The sequence below is a fragment of the Amphimedon queenslandica genome, unplaced genomic scaffold (genome assembly GCF_000090795.2).
Source record: "Amphimedon queenslandica unplaced genomic scaffold, v1.1 AMPQUscaffold_13519, whole genome shotgun sequence".
Taxonomy (NCBI): Eukaryota; Metazoa; Porifera; class Demospongiae; order Haplosclerida; family Niphatidae; genus Amphimedon; species Amphimedon queenslandica.
The window spans coordinates 192,319-210,605 of NW_003546245.1; the positions used below are offsets into that span (position 1 = coordinate 192,319).

An 18,287-nucleotide genomic window follows, 5' to 3' on the forward strand; every position below is an offset into this window, starting at 1 on the left:
CAGTACATATTCCCTCGCTTTTTATATTACGTCACTCAAATCAGTTAATTGATAGTTATTGATACGTTTACGCGGTTATTAATAAATTTAAGCCACGCCCAATCAGAAAAAACTGTTTGATCTGCACAAGAAGGAGATACTGGAATTATGGCTAGCAAGAGTGACCCCAGCAAAGAGCCAGAGGCTAAGAAGAGGAAGCAAGTCCGTGTGTGGGTGGACGGCTGGTAAGAACTTGAAATTTTCTCCTAATACTTCATCAATAATCTTCTCACAGCTTTGATATGGTTCATTTTGGTCATGCTAATGCATTGAGACAAGTATGTAGTTCAATTATGTGGAAAGTGGGTGTTCATTATTGTTATCAATAGGCAAAAGCTTTAGGAGATGTACTAATAGTTGGAGTTCACAGCGACAGTAATTATTTGTGTTGTTGTTGTTGTTTATTGTTGTTGTTTAGAGGAAGTAACGAGACACAAAGGCATTCCGGTGATGAGCGAGAAAGAAAGGTTAGTCATTAATAGTTGATAATAGTTAATTAACCGATTGAAAAGATACAAGATGGTGAGGTCTATAAAGTGGGTGGATGAGGTCAGTATTTAATGACTCCAATAAATAACTGAAGCTTCAATCACTCCTTCAGGTCGTAGAGGATGTTCCATATGTCACTCCTGTATCAATACTCGACGAACATAACTGTGATTTCTGTGCACATGGAGGTATTGCACTTATATGCACATGCATCGTATATTTTTACTAAATCTTTAGATGATATTACATTTGCCCCTGATGGTTCCCATAGCTATCAGGCTATCGTTGACGCCGGTCGTTTTAAAACCTTTAAAAGAACTCAGGGGGTTTCTACCACTGACCTGGTAGGAAGGTATGACATCATTTTTATGTGTATAGTACATTATGTTGTATGTTCATTGAATGTTAGGATGTTATTGATGACAAAAGAGCATTTCCTTGATTCAGAAAAGGAGGACATTGTAGCTCAGTCTCCAGTCAAGAAATTTGCAGTAAATGAAATGGGGGCCATTACCATAACCTTTCTCCCTCTCTCTACCTCTCAGAATCCTTTAGGTACTAATCCATACAATGGCCTCTTTAAATTTTTGAGAACCTCACAGAGAATTATTGACTTCTCTGGTGGTACCGTCAAAGAACCAAAGGTAGCCTTTATAAGTTATCAGGATTGTTGCTCTATTATAATTCATTGCTATTGTTCTTTTACACGACAGTCTGGTGATAAAGTTGTGTATGTCGCTGGAGATTTCGATCTGTTTCACGTTGGACATGTTGCCTTTTTAGAAAAGTGCCTTCAATTCGGTAATTATATTATAATCGGACTACATGAAGACAGGGTAAGTAGTTAATTAACTATTAATAATGAACTACTAAATATCAATATAGGTTGTCAATTCTTACAAAGGACGTAATTTCCCTATAATGAATCTACATGAACGCGTCCTTGGAGCTCTGGCTTGCAGAGTATGATTAATATCACATTGTTTATTGTTTATCGTTTTGTTTGTTTGAATGTTTATAGTATGTTTCAGATGTTGTTATTGGTGCTCCTTATCAAATTGAAGAGGATTTACTCGACTTTTTCAAAGTATAATGTATATTTATGTGTGTACATAATGTGCAATGGTGTGGTGTTCGCAGGTCGATTTTGTGGTTCATGGTCGAACACCAATCAAACCTTGTCATGATGGTTCAGATCCTTATCAAGTTAGAAACAATAAATAATAATGATAACTAAATAAATTAATTAATAAATAAGGTTGCACGTGATAGAGGTATATTCCGTCAAATTGATAGCAACAACCCACTGACTACTAACGATATAGTTCATCGCATCATACGAAACAGGTATGAAAAAATAACATTTTTGTGATACTTGTTTGTCTTTAGAATGAAATTTGAGGAGAGGAATGAAAGGAAGGAGAGTGTTGATAAACGTGGACAAGAAAGCTGTGAGTCATGAAGAAAGAGCTGCTGAAAATTGACCCGAAAATATCTGCTAAAAGCATTATTATTATTATTACTATTGTGGGCACTATGTGTCGTTTTATTGTCATTTTAATGTCACAAGCATAGTAACTTTAAAATTACCAGCAGGTCTAGGCTTATTATTATTATTATTATTATTATTATTATTACTATTATTGCTACACTTTTATTGAATTAATAAATGAATTTAAATTACAACACTAATAATAATTAATTTAGTCTTTTCGTCGCACTATTATTTAAAATTATGTTTTCGGTCTGGGTGGCCCTTGCAGCGGACTCTGACCAGGTCCCAACATTATCTATGGGAAAAAAATTAATTAATGGTGGGAGGAGCAACCATGCCCACATAACCATTTACGATATTATTAATTATTGTCAGCACAAGAAAATTATTTCTAGTTGATCGTACACAAACCTGTTTAGTTTGGAGGTCTTGCATAGCTACCATTTCTAGTCTCTGGGTTTCTATGAAAGCTGGAAACCAGAGCAAAGCCATTGAAGTACCAATGACCCAAGCAGAGCGACGTATCAGCCAGTAGGTGAATGAGAACCCGTTCTTGCTCAGCCTCCACCAACTGTCAGGGACCATCTCAGAGAGACCAACCAATCTCTCCAAAATTGTCTCGTTTATACCCTCCAACTGGTTAAATTTGAAGTTTAGGGTATTCATTATTTGTTATTTACTTCTTCTTCGTCTATTTCACTCTCTTCCTCTTCTTCCTTTTGCTTCAATCCTTTGAAACTAACACCTAAAGAGCTCCTAGTGTCCATATTGCAGCACGTGTGTAGACCACACCTACCAATCGTTAGCCAGCCACACCTACAGGTAGACTACGCCCACGTATACTTCACATACCCCTCCTTTAGGAGAATCCCCTTAGCTCTCCTGGCTTCCCTTCTCTCTCTCTATCTCCTCTGGTCATGTTTCCAGTCACGCAGGTAACACACAGCTGCTTCTGTAATATAATCTACTCCTTCTAGTCCTAAGCCTTTTATAAACGTATCGTTTTCTGGTCTCTCTTTTTTATTTATTTCTCCAGCGCCAGTACAGTTGGGTCAACAAGACAGAGCAGGCTCCTAACACTAGCATTGGAATATCCAACAATGAACGGATTAACAGATTTGGACAATCATCACAGACCAGAAACAATGAAGACAGGTCTGTGGGACATACATGTTCACAGAACTATCACCAATTAACATTGTTATACACACACACACTCTCTCTCTCTCTCTTTACCCCTCTCTCCCTCTCTCTACCCCTCTCTCCCTATCTTTATAGATACTACAGTGGCTGCCAAGGTAATATCCAATTGTGTATGGTCCTTGATGGCCATCAAGGTGAATCAGCTGCCGAGTTCACTGTGCTTAGTTTAGCCGGTAAGATACTCTCAGAGTCTAGAATAGAAGACCCTAAGTTGCTCCTGGAGAGGGTTTTCAGAGAAACCGAAGACTCTTTCTTTGTTGGTATGGACGATCCGATTGGACGGAGATTAGCATTGAAAGCAGAATTAAATGTAAGAGAGAGAGAAAGGGAGGAGAATCTTTAATTAATGTATTAATTAATGTGCGTGCTTTTTGATTTATAGCAAAGACCAGCTGGTGGTTCATTTGAACGTCATCGTGACTTACAACAGGATGAACTGCGGAGGCTGGACTCACAGATTGAGGGAGGGACCACTGTAGTACTGTCATTGATAACCACGAACAATCAGTAAGATACTGTATTGCTTGTAGGTGTGGCTAATCTCCATCTCTTTATTATTATTATTACTATTGTAGGTTGTATACAGCTAATATTGGCGATTCAAGAGCTGTTTTATGTGAAGAGGATAAAAACGGTCGCATCATTGCCTCCCAACTCTCCGATGATCATAACGTATTCAACCCGGAGGAACAAGATAGACTCAAGAAACTAGGACTTGATATAGGACAGCTGCTACAGCTACGAAGATTAGGACCTTTTCAAATTACCAGATCAATTGGAGATTACCTAATCAAAGGTGGCTACACTGAAGTGGATGTGTTGAGGTATGTATAAGAAGTGTGTCTGTTTTTCATAATATTGTAATAATACTCTATTCTCAGGTCTGCTTCACAAGGGCCAGGTATAGCCACTCCTTTTGTTAACGGCCCTTGGGATATTTCTAATCTTCAAAATAAAACGTTTCTAATACTAATGTCCGACGGGCTCTACGAAGCATATGGGTCTTGCATCAACACGAGAAACCCTCCAGAGCTTCACTCTTCGCTGGCGAGACTCGTGATGGATGAAATGAGGCTACATAATAGACTGGATCGTGTGGGACAGGCCGTCGTGAATAGAGTGAAGGAACAGTACAGGGAGATATGTAGGAGGGACAGGAAGGATGGTAAACTTGATGATATGACATTAATAATTCAAAACTTTACCTACCCCATGGGTTCAGCTCCTGTCCCCGAACAAATTGACTCACCCCTGCTCCAGTATCACAGTCCGTCGCCTTTTTATAGTCATAGGACTCCTCATGTTGAGTCTTCACCAGGTGGAGTTTTTGTTGAAGAGAATATCAGCCCATTTCCCTCTACTGGACGTCAACAACCGCCTATACATTATCAGCAGTTTGGTGGGCACGCTGGTCAAATGGCTACTGGTAGATCAACTGGTTCAATGGCTACTGGTGGGTACACTGGTTCGATGGCTACTGGTCAATCAACTGGTTCAATGGCTACTGGTCAATCAACTGGTTCAATGGCTACTGGTCAATCAACTGGTTCAATGGCTACTGGTGGGTACACTGGTTCAATGGCTACTGGTCAATCAACTGGTTCAATGGCTACTGGTAGATCGACTGGTTCAATGGCTCAGCCAGGCAGTGATAATGTACAATTGGTAGCTCAACAAATGTCTGGTTTGAATATTAAGCCAAAGGAACTCTTTCCTCCTGAGGGCGGGCAGTCAGCAGCTGCTAGTGTTAATAGGCCCAGAGAGCTCACGAAAGAAGAGGAGGAGTCTGGGAAATTTATAAAACCCTATATTGTGTTTCCAAATGATTTTCCATTTGATCTGACACTTGATAGCATTCGAGATTAGTTTTTGTATTAATTATAATTTTAATAATAATAAGAATGATATGAATCAGTAACAGCCACGTTTTTAACTTTATGCCGCAACTGCATGTATGCAATTATACGTTTTTTTAATTTTAAAAAGCTACGGAATTTTTTCATTTTTAAAATCTTTCACACAAATTACTGGTATATTGTAGATGTTAGTGTTCATTATGGCTTAAAAAACAAACGGTGAAAAAATAATTGGGAGTGGCCTTCACTGAAGCCCCGCCCCCTGGTCAAAGAAAGAAAGCAATTTAGCTTCAACATCATCTGGAGTATATTTTATATATTTATCTCGATTTTTAGTAAAATTTACCCCAGAATACCTAGAAAAATAACATAATTTTGACTCATTTTACTAATGCAAACGTACTCGTCATAAAATGCTTCATAGGGTATATTCACAAGTTGTACTATTTCATCCCTCACTCTTCGTCTGAGAGTGGGGTCTGGGATTGAATATTGCTGCTGGGTCTTGAATAGCTCCTCAAGCTCAACATTAAACCCCTGGAGGGGGAGAACAATAATTAATAGTATTATTATAATAATAATTACTTTGAACTTGTCTTTCAGTGCTTGTTTTTGGTTCTTAGTGGGAGGAAGATTAACTGACAAATGTCCCAAATGACCCAACAATTTAGCAAACCTGTATACACAACAAAAAAACAACAACAACAACAACAATAAACATAATAATGTTTTTCTCTGACCCTCTCTGATATCCGCTCCTCTGGTTGTCTATTAAAGTTACATAATTCTCTTCAATATCTCTTAAAGCCATTCTCATGAGGTCAAGCATGAGCTCTTTCCTAAGAGAAAGAATGACAGGAGCTCTCATTGTTACTCCTGCACCTGGTGAATGTTGAGTGTACAAATGAATAGTTGTTTAATAAGAAGACAGCTGCTAGGACAGGAGACTCATAGTTTCTGGCTTTTTGCTCCATATTCAATGCAAGGGCATTGAGGGTTTGAACTAGTACAATAATTATTTTAAAATATATATATAATATATCTTACCCATAAAATTTCCAACTGCTTTTCTACAATCTTCAAGATCATAGTAACCCTCTAATATTAAAAAATAGCATCACAATCACGCCACACCTACTCACCGTGATTCAGCTGTAGTCTGCCCACAGTGTCTGAGAATGTTAGCATTTGCTCCAGGAACCACATCGTCTAAATGACCACACCCACCATAACCACACCCACAAATAAAATGGCTACCTTGCTCGTTAGTTCGTGTACTGTTCCATCTCGTGGAAGATTAGAAACTTTTTCAGAGTCGCCCTTTAATTAGAGAATAATAACGTGTATAGATTACATGCAAACATACTTTAATGTACACGATGTAATCTTGTAATCCTTTTGACGCCTATACCATATATACTCCAATTATAAGTACAATTCTAATATTACTCACTAGTTTTTCACACCTTCCAAGCAAATGCCCAAACTTCACATATAGCTCCTCCCCTCCAGTTGCATTCTATGGAGAATATTAATTAATATTAATTAAACATTGTCTTACAAATAAAAGTGATTTATATTCCGGGAGGGTCTTGTAAAGTGCTTCGACTATTTTTAAAATTGAAATAATTGTCAGAAACTCGTGCCTTGTCATCTGCCGCTGAGCCAGTGTGAGGACACTCTGTAATATACAAAATAAAATAATATATTCTTTCTCTCTCTTCCTCTCTTTCAGTTGCTTACATCTCCCTTGGATATGAGATAGTTAATCGGTTCTGATATGATGATGTTAAACACATGACTGTGGTGTCTCTGTGGTACGATACGCTCCATCAACACGAATTCAGACTAATTAATGATAATGATAATAATAATAATAATAATAATAATAATAATAATAAGTAATAATGATATTATTACCTTCATTAATTTCATTAAAATTATTGACAATTTAACAACTACTGTTGCACCCTCCAACCTATTATACACCAGTTATTAATAGTTATTAATGGTTATTAATAGTTATATTTCTTACGGTTCATCTGAAGTGACTGCTCCATCTCCAGCTAGTAATGACGAAGTTGAGAGCTTGCCTTGAACTGCATTAATAATAATAATAATAATAATAATAATTTGTTTATTATTTTTTAAATTTTACCTATTTTACTCCTTGCTAGTCCAGTTATACTGTGATACAAATTAATCAGAATAAATTCATAAAATACATAACTAACTCTTTCTTTTTGCCACCTTGTTTCTTTGTTGGAGTAGCAGGCTTGACTGCAACTGGAGAAGAGAAAAAAATTAAATTTGAAATGATTTCAAAGCCAGTTTTGGGGGAAATTGGCTCGTTTTTAAAATGGAAATAACTTGAAAAATACTTGTCGGAATCAGCTCAAACTTTCTACACAGCATAAAGGCATCATTATGTATCAGAAAATGTAATAAAAATTGGGGGTGATTTCGGAGCCATTTTTTGAAAAAACCATGGGCTATAGCCTTGGGTATTTTTCAAAATTTTGACGTTTTCTTAAAATGGCCGTAACTCGAAAAATTGAAGTCGGAATCAGCTTAAACTTTCTACACAGCATGAGGACATCAATATGTATCAGAAAATGTAATAAAAATTTGGGGTGATTTCAGAGCCATTTTTTGGAAAAAAACCATGGGCTATATAGCCTTGGGTATTTTTCAAATTTTGACATTTTCTTAAAATGGCCGTAACTTGAAAAATATTAGTCGGAATCAGCTCAAACTTTCTACACAGCATAAAGGCATCATTATGTATCAGAAAATGTAATAAAAATTGGGGGTGATTTCGGAGCCATTTTTTGAAAAAAACCATGGGCTATAGCCTTGGGTATTTTTCAAAATTTTGACGTTTTCTTAAAATGGCCGTAACTCGAAAAATTAAAGTCGGAATCAACTCAAAATTTCTACATAGCATAAGGACATCAATATGTATCAGAAAATGTAATAAAAATTGGGGGTGATTTCGGAGCCATTTTTTTGAAAAAAACCATGAGCTATAGCCTTGGGTATTTTTCAAAATTTTGACGTTTTCTTAAAATGGCTGTAACTCGAAAAATTGAAGTCGGAATCACCTCAAACTTTCTACACAGCATAAGGACATGAATAATTGAATATGTATCAGAAAATGTAATAAAAATTTGGGGTGATTTCAGAGCCATTTTTTGGAAAAAAACCATGGGCTATAGCCTTGGGTATTTTTCAAAATTTTGACATTTTCTTAAAATGGCCGTAACTTGAAAAATATTAGTCGGAATCACCTCAAACTTTCTACACAGCATGAGGACATCAATATGTATCAGAAAATGTAATAAAAATTGGGGGTGATTTTGGAGCCATTTTTTGGAAAAAACCATGGGCTATAGTCTTGGGTATTTTAAGGATATAGTAAAAGAAATGTTTATCTTACAAGAAGAGGCATAGGCTTGCTTTCTTGGTGTGTTATTATCATAAAACGAAGAGAGGGTCCTTCCCAACGTATTAGACCTTATTTGTCCATAATTATTCAAAATGTCTCCTCTATTTTCAGCAGCTGAAGTCACGACATAGCGTGCAACTGTACTGAGGTCTTTCACGACACCGTCAGGAAGGTGCTGTATTGTCGGCGTGGCTTGTTTAGTGGGTGAGGCTTGGATTTCATCTCCTGCTTGTGACAATTCCAAGTCCACCATCTTTTGAAGGACTGCATAAGGAACTGGCTCGGAATTATGTCGCAATAAATCTCTAAAGTTCTTTTCGAGTATTTCGATACCGCGATCAAATGAAGTTGTCTAGAGAAAAAGGAATTATTTTGATAATATTAACTTAACATTTACCACGTGTGATAACTCCATGCTGGACGGATTGTTATGACGAAAGAAATCAACAGCAGCTCTTAACTTGTCCAATAATTTCAAATATGCTTCAAAATTACCTTTAGGTCTAAAAAATATCATTAAAAATGCTAATTAATAATTTAATAATAAAATGATGCTACTTATTAATAATAAATCATGCAAGTATTTGTACCCTTCTCTCAATTTTGGATCAACTTCATCGGCAACGTGATGGTAATCAATGACTTGCTGTAGTTTAGTCATTGTAGAATCAATATCTAACGAGAGAGAGAGAGACAGAGAGGGAGAGACAGAGAGGGAGAGAGAGAGAGGGGGGGAGAGAGAGTACATGTATTAATACATCCACTACAGTTGTACATAGTTCTATTACTTTCTTGTAAAGCTGTCAATTGTTTCGTCTTCTTATACACTGGCATTATTGTTTTATCCATTTTAGTCAAGCGGCCATCAAAAGAGTCCAGAATATCAACCTACCATAAGTCCCATCTTAAATATAGAGAGACAAGTTTTCAACCTTACCATGTCTTTTGTTAATTTCTCGCTTTGTGACAATCTTTCTGATAACTCTTTAATCTTTGCCTCATCCTAAAATAAATTATGAAAGAAAGAGTGAAGGAGAAATGAGTCTAGTAGGTTCTTTACTTGAGCTAGGCGAGCTTCTATGTGTTTTCTTCTTGCAGCAACGGCCTCCATTTTGAAGTGGTGACGTCACCAAAACACGCCCACACAAGAATGTTCATGAAGGGGCCGGGGCCATTGAATTCAATTTTCTAACATTGCCGGGATTTTACGAAGAGATACGGAGGAGGCGAATTGGTGATAGCTATGTCTTTCTCTTCTGAGTTTTCTCCTGCAGCGATAGCAGCGAGAGATTCTGTACAAAGTCCTCCGGAAGGATATTATGGCAAATACTCACCTACCTTCCCAAACCCTGTTTATTGTTTCGTGGAAATGTTTTATGCTTATAAAGATACCTTCTATCAAAAGTATGTCTGTATAGAAATAGTATTTCTATTAAAAGTATAACTGGTATGAGTCTAATTGCATTGACCTTTGCAAGTTTGAACGAGAGATACTGATCTTCCTCGTAATTAAATGCGTGGGATCTTATTATTTGATAATTTTGAATTTTAATTATAGCTAGGCCTATTATGATTTAATGTTAATAAGAATTTAATGTTAGTAACAATGTTAATAAGAATTGATTTTAGCATATATTTGTGTACCATTGCAAAGCCATTTATTTGTCGTGCCTGTACTTAAGTAAATAAACGTTTATTTAAACTGAAAATACTGTGAATATCTTTATGTATAGCTGGTAATTTTTGGAGGAGGAAATTATTGAGAATTCGGCTTAAAAAAATTTTTTGTGACCATTTAACAATAATTATAAAACCCAGCATATTGAGCCGTACTGATTAACTAACAGCTGTTAAGTGGCTCAATTATCTCTTTTACAGTTTAGTTCCACACAATGGGATCAATCAATGGCTGAAAGACACTTGGGAATGGCATTACATTTGTAGCTACATTACCTTAAAAGATATCTTTTATATCATTTTGACTGCAATTTTATTTACTATTCTAAGATTCATCGTCTACAAAGTACTTTTAGAGGTGAGCTCCTATATTTCATTCATTATCCAGCTATTTAATTTATAGCGGATACCTCTTTGGTTTAAATTGGCCCCAGAGGCCGTGGAGAAGTTTCCCGAGGCTGCCTTTAGAACTGGAGTGTATGCGCCTTTATGGCTCCTCTCCTTTTATTCCATAGCCCAAAGGAACCTTTTCTATTATCCCTTCACAGTCTGGGAAGGTTAGTATTGTTTAAAGTTTTATCTGATTTATATTTTGAGCTAATTCTAATATTATTGAGCTTTCATATTTTTTAGATAATCTGATTTTTATACATTTTTGCCACTTATAAACATTTAACCTAATGCATCTCTTACTGTAGATTGGATAGCTGGAGCTTTTGTCCCATTTGATATATACGTTGGCTATATAATACAAATGGGTTTCTACATTCACATGATGTACGCCACTACATACATTGAGACTGTTAGGAAGGACTATGCTGTACAGATGCTACACCATGGTCTTACATTGTGCCTCCTTGGTTACTCATTATGCATGAGGTGAGACGTCAACTTCTAAATGTACATATACCATACCTCATGCGTTTGATATTGACAGTTGTTTATCCTTTTATTCCATACCCCTAGGTTTCATTACATTGGTCTTCTAGTTCTTTTTATTCATGATTTTGCTGACGTCTTCCTTGAAGTGGCGAAGGCCATCCTTTACTTCAAAGACAGGGGTGGGAAGTCTTACAAGCTACCAGAACACATAGCGAATGTTCTCTTTGCAGTATTCGTATTGCAATGGTAAACCCTTGTTTGTCGTAATGTATGTTATGACTACTATCCCTCATCATAGGATACTCTTTCGCTTGTACTGGTATCCCGTGAAGTTGCTATATGCTACCGGATTCGTTAGTCAAAAGTTTTATCCCGAGGCTCCGTTTTATTCCCTTTTTAACATAATGCTCCTGGTCCTATACGGGCTACACATCTACTGGTTTTTTTTTATAATACGTCTTGTTGTCAAAGTGATAACTGGGAATGAGTTATCCGATACACGTGACCTTGAGGAAGAAAAGAAAAATGATTAATATCAAGAGAAATGAAGCAGTAATACAAGAAATATTTGCTAGTATTATCATTAAACTTGAACTAATAATAATTATTAAAAATTATAATTATAATGCATTAGGTTTATTTTAGTGTGGAAATTTTTTATCATTAGATTGTAAAAAAGGAAGCGGTAGGCTGTGTTTACGTGAGCGTGGTCCTTCGTCTGTAATTGAGTCTTGTCTTTTAAGTATTGACTTTACTGTAGGACTGCTCAGTGGCTCTAGCGAGCCTTCACAATAGAAGCCACTTTGTCTCCTTGCAGCCTTGTAACTTTTATTGCCGCTGCTGCTAACCGAATAGTTTGGTAATGAAGGGAGCTTGTCAAAACTTAGTTTAAGTTTCCCTCTCTGGCTTGCTAGTGGCACAACTTTTCTATGAGAGAATGAGGGGAGCTTGATTGGTTTAGTTTGTGGAACGTCAAACATTGATTTACCACCACTCCAGTCACCAGTTCTGCCTGACTGCTGCTCGTTCAGTTCAGGCAAATGAAATTTGTCTGGTTTGACTCGAAACTGAAATACACTTGGAGAGCTTGTATCAAATTCAAAGTGATCATCGGAATCATTGATGAAATCAGAGAGAGTTTTGACTTCTTTTCTTGTCCGTTTCCGTCTTGTTTTCGGTGACAGGAACGACAACTCTCCTAACCCATAACAACTAGTCTCTTTCATCCAGTCTTCGGGTGTCATAAAGTTTTCCAAGTCTCGTATAGTGACTGACGCTTTACCCTTTTCAACAAGGACTCGAGCAGCTTCTATGTGACTATTTTGAGCTGCAATCAGTAAAGGAGTGAGTCCCTTGATGTTCTTTTGATCGACATGCATCCTTTGCTTGAGAGACTCACCTAGTACTTTCCTTACAATTTCAGGATCTCCTACTTGAGCTGCATGGCACAATGGAGTGTTTCCTTCGTTGTCTGCTATTTTAACGTCTGAGCCTTTCCGGAGTAAAGTAGAAACTAGCTCCAAGTCTTGATTTTTAATTGCAGAGATGAGAGGAGTCTGGCCATCTTTATCTGCAGTGTTTATCTGACAGCCTCGCTCAAGCAGCAAATTTGCTATTGTTCTCCTAGGTTCGGGATCCTTCAAAGAAGCTGCAAGCAGCAATGGAGATTCATTCTTTTGACTGGCACAATTGACACTGACACGGCTATCCAAAAGTCTCTTGACTATCTTGGCCTTACCCAGTGCAGCTGCCTCTAAGAGCTGAGCTGATAGATCAACGTGATGATTAACAACAGGACGGGATGGTTGCTTTCCTTTACCAGCTCCCTGTCCTGTAGAAGCCATGATGCACAAAAACAAAGCTAAAGCTGACGCGGATTTGGGTGGGGTCTCTTCATCTAGAACTAGAATTAACCATAAAGATGAATTCTTTTGTGTGCAAGCGTTTAGCTCATTCTGCTGCTGCAGGAGTTAGATCCCACCAGTTTGTAGTATGTGGTGGAGGAACGGGGGGACTAGCTGTAGCTTCTTCACTGGCAAGAAGATTTGGAAAAGACAAGGTCGCTGTGATTGAGCCAAGTGATGTAAGCATCAATGTTTTTATAGTAGTGTAGAATTTATAGTATTCCTAATAATTAAAATTCATTTGATTAATAACAATGTGTTGATAGGTACATTATTACCAGCCGATGTGGACAATGGTCGGTGCAGGCATTAAAACATTGGAGCAGTCACGTCGTCCTATGGCAGATGTAATGCCACAGAACGCCGCATGGTACAAGACAGCAGTGACCGAGTTTGAGCCATCAAAGAGCGCTGTGCATACTCAAGATGGAACAACCATTAAATACGACTATCTTATTGTTGGATTGGGGCTGAAAGTTGATTTTGACAGGGTAAAGAGCACGAACCCTAATACCTGACATTACCATAGCAACTATATCATGAATATGTTTACACTCTAGTATGATATGGCTTCATCATTTCTTATTTTAGATCTGCTATCTATCCTTCCCTTACTCTAATATCTATGTTTAGATTAAGGGTTTAACAGAAGCCTTAGAAATGCCCAGTTCTGGCGTTAGCTCTAACTATTCTAGTGACAGTGTTACTAAAACGTACGAGTACCTCAACTCTTTCAAAGGCGGCGAAGCTATTTTTACGTTTCCTCCTTTGCCCATTAAATGTCCAGGAGCTCCACAGAAAATAATGTACTTAGCTGAAGAGCTGTTTAAAAGGGTAATTGATGATTGAGCATGATTTTAAGTGCTTGCAAAAAAACCTTGTCTTGTTTCTTTACATAGAATAATGTGAGGGACAAGACTCGCATAACTTATAATTCAGCAATTGGTGTGATATTTGGCGTGAAGAAGTATGCAAACGAGCTATTGAAGGTTCTAGAACAAAATTAATATGATGTATTTGATTAAAGAATCTGTCATATTTATCATTGTTAGGTGATAAGTCGTAAAGGCATTGATGTCAATTTTCAGCACAATCTTGTTGAAATTATCCCGGAAAGAAAAGAAGCTATTTTCGAGGTACTTAAAGAAGGTCATGAAGGCGAACGCAAGACCTTTAGCGTGAGTGTCATTGAACTACCGATAATCAGAAATATATTCGTATTATTGTATATTAGTTTGATTTCATGCATGCAACCCCACCTATGGGTCCACTGGATGTGATTAAAGAGAGTCCGTTAGCTGATGGAGCTGGCTGGCTGGATGTTAATCCACAGACAATGCAGCACAAGAAATTTGGTATGAAAATAATAATAATAATAATAATAATAATAATAATAATAATAATAATAATAATAATAATAATAAATATGAAGATGATGAGCATTAACATTATAATGATTCCTTGTAGAAAATGTGTTTGGAATTGGCGACTGCACTAATGTCCCAACCAGTAAAACAGCTGCTGCCTGTGCCGCTGAATCAGCTGTGCTTAAAAAGAATTTGTTTAAGGTCATGAAAGGACAAAATCCGGATTCTGAAGTTAGAAATATTGATTATAATTATTACTTATACATGTATACTTGCAGTATGATGGATATACTTCTTGTCCTCTTGTGACTGGATACAACACTTGCATTCTTGCTGAGTTTGATTACACAGGGACACCTTTAGAAACCTTTCCGTTTGATCAAGGAAAAGTATGTTTAAAAGAGCATCGTGGTACATAGCAATAATGTGTTATTATGTATCTTGATAGGAGAGACAGACAATGTATTATTTAAAAGCTGATATATTACCAGAAGTGTATTGGCATGGGCTTATAAAGTAATAATGCATTTTCAATTATAATTATTTATAATATTTTTTTTATTTTCACACAGAGGCTTGTGGGGTGGACCCAAACCTTTTAGAAAAGCAATGAAACTCGGTCTCTCTAAATAAAGAAAAATGTGAACTACATTATTTTGAACTTTTATTTTTTGACAGTGCTGCTCTCAATTTATTTTACAGTTTAATGAATCATCTATAAATACAACTATCACAGCATTCATTAAAGCATCAACATATAACAATCAGAATTGCATGGGCGATCTGACCTTAATTGGCTAAATTTAAATTTTGCATTTTAAAAACACAATAAAGATGTATAATTTAATGTTGCAAGCACAATTTAATAATAAATGTTATAAAACACAAGACAAGTATAACAATCAGCGTGTCAAGTATGGCAATAATGTTTTAGCAGGATTAAAATAAAAATTATTTTCATTTGTAGTACATCGAAATCCTCATTATATCTGATATAGGATTGTTCCTTTGTCTGTTTCGATAGAAAAGGCTCACAATGCAAAACAGGATCAGCCCAACCAGGCTCACAACTGAATAGCTTATATAGTAATACATAGGCCACTTAGGATCGTCATGTTTGTGACCGTCCCCTGTATATTCATTCTTAACACCAAAATATATGACAGAGACGACAGCACTCCAGACTCCGATTAAAAAATAATGACATCCAATTAAAAGACCTTTCATGTTGTCTGGACTTTGAGCATAAATGAACTCCAAAACTATAAAAGAAGATGATTATTGCACTTTAAGATTTTGAACTTACTAGGCACAAAGACTGATGTTTCTGCAATGCCCATGACTACACTTGATAGTAATAGGTACAGCAATAAATTATCATCGGAGGTTTTAGAGCCAAGACAAGCAGCCAGCAGTACTGACAAGAAACCAAAAGCTAGACCCAATCCAATGCGCTTTCGAGAGTTAGGAAGATAATTAGACATAAAAGGAAATATTAGGTTGTTTAGTAAAGGAATTAAGAGAACCACTACAGAATAGACAGTAAGACTGCTTAACTGATGAAAGAGAAAATATTTTCTTTCAAGAGGAGAAATTTCTTTTAAATGCTTCACCTGATAATTGGACATACTTAAATACTATACAAGAGACAGAGTAGATTATTATTATTATTATTACTATCAATGGGTATAACTCACAGCTCCATAAGTTGACACAAATCCACTCAAAGTTAAAATAACAAGTAGTATCCTACCAAAACTCCTCACATCCTGGACCTGTTCATCAGTATATTTCCCTCCATGATATTGTCTAGCATACTCCAGTCCAGATGGAGGGTCTTCTCCGTAACGGAAGGCGCTTATAAACTGATGCTTTGGTCGTGAGTGAGCAGCATTGCAGAGGACACCACAAATATGCCTGATGGGGTTTCGGTTTCTGCTCTCTGTTTCGAAATTGTCCTGGCAAGCTCTGTGTAGCAGCAAGGCTACCGTCAAAGCTGTAGCAGCTGCCAATGGTGGAAATCCACTACGGCCGGCAACAGCAGTGGAAACCTTTCTGAATCCTGTACTGCTCAATATTCCCAAAACAGCAGCTAAGTTCTTTGTCCAGTACCACATGTAAATGAAAGAGCTGACTTCCTCACTGGGGGAATTGCACAGTTGACCAGCGCCATACGTTAACAGATTAATTTCAAAAATACCTTCGAATATTCCAATGATGACAAGAAAGACAATGGGGAGAACAACGTTAAAAGCAACGTTATCTTTACTGACATAGCTGCAAATTGTAAAATTAATCGTTAGTAAGATCGAAAAAAACCATATGATAAATAGACAAATACGTGACATTAATTTCCGACCAAAGTAGACGTCACCCAATATCCCTCCAATTGGATAGAAGAGAGCTGGAAACCCATAGATACCGACAGAAAATATTGTATTATTCCATTCTGAAGGTTGAATTATATGCACACTGTTCTGCTCTGCCAATAACCGATAGCCGAAGTATTGAAAGAGATGTATCAAAAGGACATAGATAACTGGCCTGGTTCTAGGCAAACGTCTCCATAATGACAATTTCACATTCCTCCAGCTCACAGCTCCTCCGGTTGAAAAAATACTAAAACTCGACTTGTAGCCTCTGCTTGATGACCTTGAGAATGAGGTGCTGTCTTCAGAGGATGAGCCAAATAGTAATCTTGTTCTTTCAGCATCTTCAACACCAGCACTTAGGATGATCTGGCTAGTATCCATCCTGACCCTTGATAGATCTACTGCTGATAATGCTTTATCAAAACAGCTTACTCTGCAGCTGCTGAATTATCAACCACTCCTTCCAGTTGACATAAAGTGACAAGGATGATCAGACTTTTGCTATTTATTGCTGTTTTGGTCTCTTTCTCAAAGGCAGAGGAAGAGCAAAATAATGATGTCCTCTCCTCTTTTCTAAAATGGTCCTCTCACTACATTCCTCATGTTAAGGACCCAATGAGGCACTACCAAACATGGAAGAAAACCTGGGATTACGTTCAAGAGCATAATGGTAATCACTCATCCGGCCTAGTGAACTACTCACTGTCAATGAACCAGTTCGCCGCACTGCAGCTGGACCCACACATAATCACTCAAACACATAATCAAATTATACCTGATGACAGGAAAGAAGAATTTGAGTACCCATTTGACATTGACTGGAGGACAAAAGGAGTCATCACTCCAGTACAGTATGATGGTTGCTCTCAAGTCCTGGCACTAGTTGATGCAGTGAACAGTGCTGTAGCAATAAAGACTGGACACCTGGTGCCATTCAGTGCTGAAGAAGTCTCTGACTGTTGCTTTGGATGCATCTGTGATCCAGGACCACAGCAAGCAGATCCACCTACTGCCTGCGTCAAAAGAAACGGAGGACTTTGTAGGGACATAGACTATCCATACACAACGAACATGTGCATGTGCCACGAGTGTATTGATGGGTCAGTTCGCCAACCCATACAAGACTATCATAATATTGCCAATGGAAGTGAAAAGGATCTTGCTACTGCTCTTAAGAAGCAACCTGTAATAGTAGCCATTGACTCAAGCGATCCATCACTTAAAGTAAGAAGACAATATTATGATTATAATCATAATTATCAACACAGTTGTATAAGAGTGGAATCTACTCATCAAAGAATTGCTCAGCAACTCATCTTGATCACATGCTACTCCTAGTTGGCTATGGCAGTAAAGATGGAGAGGATTACTGGCTGTGTAAAAACTGTTGGGGTGAGTTGTCACTGCAAGAAGATATAATCTTTATCTTTTATCTTCTCCAGGGGAAGGATGGGGCATGAAAGGTTATGTACTCATAGCAAGAAATAAAAATAACATGTGTGGAATAGCCAGCAAAGCATCTTATCCAATAGTGTGATCCATTGGCTTAAAAAAA

At 37.2% G+C, this 18,287-nt stretch overlaps 9 protein-coding genes across 10 annotated transcripts; 5 read left to right on the forward strand and 4 right to left on the reverse strand.

Moving 5' to 3' along the window:
- Nucleotides 1-94: 94 nt before the first annotated feature.
- Nucleotides 95-2,107, forward strand: LOC100641706 (ethanolamine-phosphate cytidylyltransferase-like). 2 transcript variants are annotated; one of them, XM_003382782.3, is made up of 15 exons: nucleotides 95-224; nucleotides 275-317; nucleotides 369-414; nucleotides 458-506; nucleotides 552-588; nucleotides 641-716; nucleotides 766-880; nucleotides 938-1,019; nucleotides 1,074-1,172; nucleotides 1,242-1,364; nucleotides 1,414-1,491; nucleotides 1,550-1,615; nucleotides 1,669-1,734; nucleotides 1,787-1,875; nucleotides 1,918-2,107. In XM_003382782.3, the coding sequence occupies exons 1-15, from the start codon at nucleotides 148-150 to the stop codon at nucleotides 1,988-1,990; spliced, it is 1,119 nt and encodes a 372-aa protein (XP_003382830.3). In that variant the 5' UTR covers nucleotides 95-147; the 3' UTR covers nucleotides 1,991-2,107. The 2 variants fall into 2 exon arrangements, with proteins under 2 accessions (XP_003382830.3, XP_019852399.1); XM_019996840.1 differs by having other exon boundaries at nucleotides 938-1,172.
- A 61-nt stretch (nucleotides 2,108-2,168) lies between these two features.
- Nucleotides 2,169-2,842, reverse strand: LOC100633456 (mitochondrial import receptor subunit TOM22 homolog). Its single transcript, XM_003382717.3, has 3 exons — nucleotides 2,704-2,842; nucleotides 2,435-2,659; nucleotides 2,169-2,318 (listed from the first exon to the last, which is right to left on the reverse strand). The coding sequence occupies exons 1-3, from the start codon at nucleotides 2,788-2,790 to the stop codon at nucleotides 2,262-2,264; spliced, it is 369 nt and encodes a 122-aa protein (XP_003382765.1). The 5' UTR covers nucleotides 2,791-2,842; the 3' UTR covers nucleotides 2,169-2,261.
- A 15-nt stretch (nucleotides 2,843-2,857) lies between these two features.
- Nucleotides 2,858-5,133, forward strand: LOC100641832 (TGF-beta-activated kinase 1 and MAP3K7-binding protein 1-like). Its single transcript, XM_003382783.2, has 6 exons — nucleotides 2,858-2,958; nucleotides 3,060-3,178; nucleotides 3,302-3,536; nucleotides 3,609-3,733; nucleotides 3,802-4,050; nucleotides 4,108-5,133. Exons 1-6 carry the CDS (start codon nucleotides 2,941-2,943, stop codon nucleotides 5,090-5,092), a joined length of 1,731 nt encoding a protein of 576 aa, XP_003382831.1. The 5' UTR covers nucleotides 2,858-2,940; the 3' UTR covers nucleotides 5,093-5,133.
- Nucleotides 5,134-5,193: 60 nt separating this feature from the next.
- On the reverse strand, nucleotides 5,194-9,677 carry LOC105313064 (exocyst complex component 7-like). The gene is made up of 22 exons (XM_019996793.1): nucleotides 9,591-9,677; nucleotides 9,468-9,533; nucleotides 9,319-9,418; nucleotides 9,121-9,205; nucleotides 8,928-9,033; nucleotides 8,522-8,882; nucleotides 7,317-7,368; nucleotides 7,241-7,269; nucleotides 7,118-7,181; nucleotides 7,003-7,060; nucleotides 6,826-6,930; nucleotides 6,644-6,763; nucleotides 6,536-6,601; nucleotides 6,449-6,487; nucleotides 6,340-6,402; nucleotides 6,225-6,291; nucleotides 6,130-6,180; nucleotides 5,965-6,085; nucleotides 5,823-5,921; nucleotides 5,668-5,758; nucleotides 5,486-5,619; nucleotides 5,194-5,438 (listed from the first exon to the last, which is right to left on the reverse strand). The coding sequence occupies exons 1-22, from the start codon at nucleotides 9,639-9,641 to the stop codon at nucleotides 5,327-5,329; spliced, it is 2,040 nt and encodes a 679-aa protein (XP_019852352.1). The 5' UTR covers nucleotides 9,642-9,677; the 3' UTR covers nucleotides 5,194-5,326.
- A 49-nt stretch (nucleotides 9,678-9,726) lies between these two features.
- Nucleotides 9,727-11,755, forward strand: LOC100641959 (ceramide synthase 1-like). Its single transcript, XM_003382784.3, has 6 exons — nucleotides 9,727-9,934; nucleotides 10,409-10,565; nucleotides 10,611-10,764; nucleotides 10,906-11,086; nucleotides 11,174-11,335; nucleotides 11,388-11,755. Exons 1-6 carry the CDS (start codon nucleotides 9,774-9,776, stop codon nucleotides 11,620-11,622), a joined length of 1,050 nt encoding a protein of 349 aa, XP_003382832.1. The 5' UTR covers nucleotides 9,727-9,773; the 3' UTR covers nucleotides 11,623-11,755.
- Nucleotides 11,606-12,954, reverse strand: LOC105313072 (ankyrin repeat, SAM and basic leucine zipper domain-containing protein 1-like). The gene has a single exon (XM_011406204.2). It carries the CDS (start codon nucleotides 12,931-12,933, stop codon nucleotides 11,731-11,733), a length of 1,203 nt encoding a protein of 400 aa, XP_011404506.1. The 5' UTR covers nucleotides 12,934-12,954; the 3' UTR covers nucleotides 11,606-11,730.
- Nucleotides 12,955-12,959: 5 nt separating this feature from the next.
- LOC100642085 (sulfide:quinone oxidoreductase, mitochondrial-like) lies at nucleotides 12,960-15,087 on the forward strand. Its single transcript, XM_003382785.3, has 10 exons — nucleotides 12,960-13,172; nucleotides 13,260-13,484; nucleotides 13,627-13,827; nucleotides 13,893-13,982; nucleotides 14,046-14,171; nucleotides 14,228-14,348; nucleotides 14,461-14,591; nucleotides 14,639-14,749; nucleotides 14,809-14,876; nucleotides 14,933-15,087. Exons 1-10 carry the CDS (start codon nucleotides 13,011-13,013, stop codon nucleotides 14,991-14,993), a joined length of 1,296 nt encoding a protein of 431 aa, XP_003382833.1. The 5' UTR covers nucleotides 12,960-13,010; the 3' UTR covers nucleotides 14,994-15,087.
- A 70-nt stretch (nucleotides 15,088-15,157) lies between these two features.
- Nucleotides 15,158-17,133, reverse strand: LOC105313079 (solute carrier family 15 member 4-like). Its single transcript, XM_011406220.2, has 3 exons — nucleotides 16,058-17,133; nucleotides 15,667-15,997; nucleotides 15,158-15,622 (listed from the first exon to the last, which is right to left on the reverse strand). The coding sequence occupies exons 1-3, from the start codon at nucleotides 17,111-17,113 to the stop codon at nucleotides 15,318-15,320; spliced, it is 1,692 nt and encodes a 563-aa protein (XP_011404522.2). The 5' UTR covers nucleotides 17,114-17,133; the 3' UTR covers nucleotides 15,158-15,317.
- Nucleotides 17,134-17,178: 45 nt separating this feature from the next.
- LOC100631431 (cathepsin L1-like) lies at nucleotides 17,179-18,286 on the forward strand. Its single transcript, XM_003382786.2, has 3 exons — nucleotides 17,179-17,956; nucleotides 18,001-18,124; nucleotides 18,175-18,286. The coding sequence occupies exons 1-3, from the start codon at nucleotides 17,219-17,221 to the stop codon at nucleotides 18,267-18,269; spliced, it is 957 nt and encodes a 318-aa protein (XP_003382834.1). The 5' UTR covers nucleotides 17,179-17,218; the 3' UTR covers nucleotides 18,270-18,286.
- Nucleotide 18,287: the final 1 nt, after the last annotated feature.

Coding starts and splice junctions, on each gene's coding strand:
- LOC100641706 (XM_019996840.1), top strand. CDS start 148: ATGGCTAGCAAGAGTGACCCCAGCAAAGAGCCAGAGGCTAAGAAGAGG. Junction 1,365..1,413: donor TCGGACTACATGAAGACAGG/GTAAGTAGTTAA, acceptor ATATCAATATAG/GTTGTCAATTCTTACAAAGG. Junction 1,616..1,668: donor ATTTACTCGACTTTTTCAAA/GTATAATGTATA, acceptor TGGTGTTCGCAG/GTCGATTTTGTGGTTCATGG.
- LOC100633456 (XM_003382717.3), bottom strand. CDS start 2,790: ATGGACACTAGGAGCTCTTTAGGTGTTAGTTTCAAAGGATTGAAGCAA. Junction 2,660..2,703: donor GTGAAATAGACGAAGAAGAA/GTAAATAACAAA, acceptor AAATTTAACCAG/TTGGAGGGTATAAACGAGAC. Junction 2,319..2,434: donor AAGACCTCCAAACTAAACAG/GTTTGTGTACGA, acceptor TTTTTCCCATAG/ATAATGTTGGGACCTGGTCA.
- LOC100641832 (XM_003382783.2), top strand. Junction 3,734..3,801: donor TTGATAACCACGAACAATCA/GTAAGATACTGT, acceptor TTACTATTGTAG/GTTGTATACAGCTAATATTG. Junction 4,051..4,107: donor ACTGAAGTGGATGTGTTGAG/GTATGTATAAGA, acceptor CTCTATTCTCAG/GTCTGCTTCACAAGGGCCAG.
- LOC105313064 (XM_019996793.1), bottom strand. CDS start 9,641: ATGGAGGCCGTTGCTGCAAGAAGAAAACACATAGAAGCTCGCCTAGCT. Junction 9,419..9,467: donor AGAAATTAACAAAAGACATG/GTAAGGTTGAAA, acceptor GACTTATGGTAG/GTTGATATTCTGGACTCTTT. Junction 7,270..7,316: donor CAAGGTGGCAAAAAGAAAGA/GTTAGTTATGTA, acceptor TTTGTATCACAG/TATAACTGGACTAGCAAGGA.
- LOC100641959 (XM_003382784.3), top strand. CDS start 9,774: ATGTCTTTCTCTTCTGAGTTTTCTCCTGCAGCGATAGCAGCGAGAGAT. Junction 10,566..10,610: donor TCTACAAAGTACTTTTAGAG/GTGAGCTCCTAT, acceptor TTTAATTTATAG/CGGATACCTCTTTGGTTTAA. Junction 11,087..11,173: donor GGTTACTCATTATGCATGAG/GTGAGACGTCAA, acceptor CCATACCCCTAG/GTTTCATTACATTGGTCTTC.
- LOC105313072 (XM_011406204.2), bottom strand. CDS start 12,933: ATGGCTTCTACAGGACAGGGAGCTGGTAAAGGAAAGCAACCATCCCGT.
- LOC100642085 (XM_003382785.3), top strand. CDS start 13,011: ATGAATTCTTTTGTGTGCAAGCGTTTAGCTCATTCTGCTGCTGCAGGA. Junction 13,983..14,045: donor ATGCAAACGAGCTATTGAAG/GTTCTAGAACAA, acceptor TATCATTGTTAG/GTGATAAGTCGTAAAGGCAT. Junction 14,172..14,227: donor GCGAACGCAAGACCTTTAGC/GTGAGTGTCATT, acceptor ATTGTATATTAG/TTTGATTTCATGCATGCAAC.
- LOC105313079 (XM_011406220.2), bottom strand. CDS start 17,113: ATGGATACTAGCCAGATCATCCTAAGTGCTGGTGTTGAAGATGCTGAA. Junction 15,998..16,057: donor TTGTGTCAACTTATGGAGCT/GTGAGTTATACC, acceptor TCTCTTGTATAG/TATTTAAGTATGTCCAATTA. Junction 15,623..15,666: donor AACATCAGTCTTTGTGCCTA/GTAAGTTCAAAA, acceptor CTTCTTTTATAG/TTTTGGAGTTCATTTATGCT.
- LOC100631431 (XM_003382786.2), top strand. CDS start 17,219: ATGATCAGACTTTTGCTATTTATTGCTGTTTTGGTCTCTTTCTCAAAG. Junction 17,957..18,000: donor CAAGCGATCCATCACTTAAA/GTAAGAAGACAA, acceptor TTATCAACACAG/TTGTATAAGAGTGGAATCTA. Junction 18,125..18,174: donor GCTGTGTAAAAACTGTTGGG/GTGAGTTGTCAC, acceptor TATCTTCTCCAG/GGGAAGGATGGGGCATGAAA.